The sequence below is a fragment of the Anneissia japonica genome, unplaced genomic scaffold (genome assembly GCF_011630105.1).
Source record: "Anneissia japonica isolate Jap-2015-1 unplaced genomic scaffold, ASM1163010v1 scaffold287894_len555002_cov174, whole genome shotgun sequence".
Lineage (NCBI taxonomy): Eukaryota > Metazoa > Echinodermata > Crinoidea > Comatulida > Comatulidae > Anneissia > Anneissia japonica.
In genome coordinates, this window is record NW_022753119.1 from 54,147 (window position 1) to 57,346 (window position 3,200).

Below are 3,200 nucleotides of genomic sequence, written 5' to 3' on the forward strand. Positions count from 1 at the left end.
TTATCTCTGAACATATTTATTTGCTGGGATTCTCAAGGAAAGCGATAGGTAAACAATAGTTTCAAATTCAATATAGGCCTGTATATGCAATCTCATAAATTATCTTTCATTTTAAATACAATATATTTCTTACAGTTAATACATTTTATACAATAGTTTTGATTTGATAAATAGTAAGTTATACATCATAGAATTGTTATGAAGTTTTTGAAATCACAATGTAAAATGTCACACGTTACACATGACTTGGCCTGCCAAATTCAAAGTATGCGTATGTAATTATTATTACTATTTGCTGTGTTCACGGCGTGAAATCGACCGTTTTTACATCACAGGAAAAAGTCAGCAAATTTACATACATTGTGATTTCAAAAACTGTCTATTGTTGACACTGATTGCACTAATTTGATTATAAAATATACCATTTACCAATAAATTGGCACAACTTTTACTCACTTTTACCGTATTACGTAAGTGTTTCGTCACAGCAATTTCAAAAAAGTAGCGCATTACATTTAAAGTCATTTTGAATTCAAGCCTTACTGTATGTAGGCATCATTGCACTTTGTACTTTTATACATAAATCGAAAATAATCATATATATAATATTAATATCTAGAATGCTATGAAAATATTAATTAAAGCGAAAGTGATGATGATAGTTTTATTTACTGAAATTATCAATTGCATTTAATATCTGTGGACAAACGGAAAGAGAGGGTCAGGTTCTTATAACAATTATTTTAACATTGCTTTATTTATATTTGGTGCGTCTTATGGAAATTTTGACGACGTCTAGCCCCACGTGTGTCCATGCGAATCTGAAAAAAAAAGAAGATAAATCAAAAATTGGAAATTAAGAACTTAGATTCAACAATAACATCAAAATATTTATATCTTGTTATTTGCTACCCACCATTAGAATCAACAATAATCATAATAATTTACATTTGTATAGCGCATATTTCGCAGTGCCTCTATGCGCTTAGATCAAGTTATAAAACAAAAGGCATAATGATTTACCATATAACCCACCCTCATTATCAATGTGACAATCACATTGTCAACATCAATTATTGTCACAATTATCATCATCAATTATTCACTATCATCGCGATCACCAGATCGAAAATAGAACAAGGAAGTGTGTACAGTTTTTGGCGCTCTTAAACTGCTAGATGGGCAATTCCATTATTTTAAGAGGTTGGTTTCATAAGCACACAAACTCACCACTTTGACATGGATGATCACAAGTGCAACCCGAGTAGAGCGGGATGGCTCCTTCCTCAGGCTCTCCACCAGGACAGATGAGTGTGATTAGGTCGTATGTTGGTCGTGGATTCCCTTCGTTGTCTGTAAGACTTGAATCTATGTAGCCTTGGCAACATCGACAGCCAGAGGTATTTGGAGAGTCCAGGACAATTTCATTGTTATTTTTACATCGTCCAACACATACAGGAATGCTGACATCATTTGCGCGGCAACCACGGCTGTTGGTCACATTACGAACCTCAACTGACAAATGGCAGGAGTCTTCAGGTTCTGTTAAATGACAAAAGAAACCATGAGATTGTTAAGAATAAGAAAATATGTACAGGATTAAATAATTATGTGCAAATTAAATAATATCAAATAATATATTGTCAATACGGATATCATCTTACCATATATTTTCTCGCACACTGGACAGCATTCACCTTCTCTGACAACCAATTCATATCCCTGTTGGAAATAAATATTTTTTTGTAAGTTATATAATAAAACTAATATATTCAACCACAATGATCTAAGGAAAATATTTTTTTTTTTGTTGTAAAATACTTCATTTCCAACAGCAAGAGTTAAAATATAAGATATGGTCTTTTAGTCTTAACAGAGAAAATCTGGCCAATTATGGGGCTTGAACTCATACCCTGAGATTGAAAGCTACAACTGCACCCTACGTCTTTGATACTTACATCTTCACACACAGGTACTTCACAGTAGCTGAAGCACTCCACTTCACCATTCTTGCAGGAACATTCTGTGCAGTTGTTCTTTTTCCACAGTTCCCCAGCTTCATAAACAGCGCCCTCATAGATGCATTCGCACTCGTGTGGAGGTACGCATTCACCTTCTTCGTTAACGTAGTAACCGGCATCACAGAAGCAAGCCTCGTATGGCTCACCGCATTCTGGTTCTTCACCGGCTGTGTAACTGCGGCAGGTTTGACTCATACAGTCCGTGCCATAACGTTTGTACACCTCATTGTCTTCACATTCTAAGAGAATCGAGAACAAAAAAACGTGATTTATCCATCTCAACAGACTCTTATTATTGTGTTATGATTGATTAGGTCTAAAAATCATGCACATTTGCAACAAAAAAAAATAGTGTATAATGTGGACCACAAAAGTTTAAGGTTTTGCAGAAGTGTTTTTTTTTTAGTAAACATTTAGAAATGTCAGTCATATATCTGGTCTTGGTGGTCACAGAGGTGTATCTAGGGGTGCACACGCCTCCAAAAAATTACTCGTGCCCCCCCAGTCTTCCCCCCAAAAATCACGGTCAAGTAGTTAAAAATCACTTAAAATCAACTTATTTTGCGAATTAGCGCTCCTTAACTGATCATCGAGCTCCCCCACTTCACCTTCGCGCTCTCCCTCCCATCCACTTCACCTTCGTGCCCCCCCCCCATCAGCACCCCTATTTCAATTCTCCTAGATATGCCACTGGGTGGTCATTTCATTAATAATTAAATCCAATTCAATTTGAATATAAAAGATATACTGTCTGTGTTAAGCTCATAAACTAGGCTATCAGATTTTAATTGAAAAAATATATGCGAAAACATTGGGTCGAGTTTGTTGGGTAGACTTATTGTACCTGAACCAGAAACAATAATGAGCATGTAGATGTACAGTATATAGGTCCAGCCTAAGCCCAGGGTTAGATTCTGGTTCTGGTTGATTAAATTCATAACTGGTTCATTATACCTTTTAGTAGTAGTTTCCAGTCAAGACCTCTAAGTTAGTGAAGGACTTGTAAAAAAATTCATGAAAAATATTAAAACTTATGAAGTACTGGTACTGGTATTGGGTATTTATATATGAGTGTGGGCTTATACCAGAGGAACTACAATATTAATGTTTATTTATGGAGGCAATGTATATTTTTTGAAAGGAAATCATTGACCAATAGCTTCATAAAAGGTTGTAAAG

At 35.2% G+C, this 3,200-nt stretch overlaps 1 protein-coding gene across 1 annotated transcript in view; it reads right to left on the reverse strand.

Moving 5' to 3' along the window:
* LOC117122685 overlaps positions 1-3,200 on the reverse strand; it is a 92,097-nt gene continuing 88,897 nt past the window's right edge. Inside the window, exons 125-128 of the mRNA XM_033268367.1 lie at positions 1,959-2,260; positions 1,665-1,722; positions 1,231-1,542; positions 1-821 (exon numbers count right to left, since the gene is read on the reverse strand). Of these exons, the coding sequence (XP_033124258.1) occupies positions 796-821; positions 1,231-1,542; positions 1,665-1,722; positions 1,959-2,260 (698 nt within the window). The 3' untranslated portion in view covers positions 1-795. The remainder of the gene's footprint in view (positions 822-1,230; positions 1,543-1,664; positions 1,723-1,958; positions 2,261-3,200) is intronic.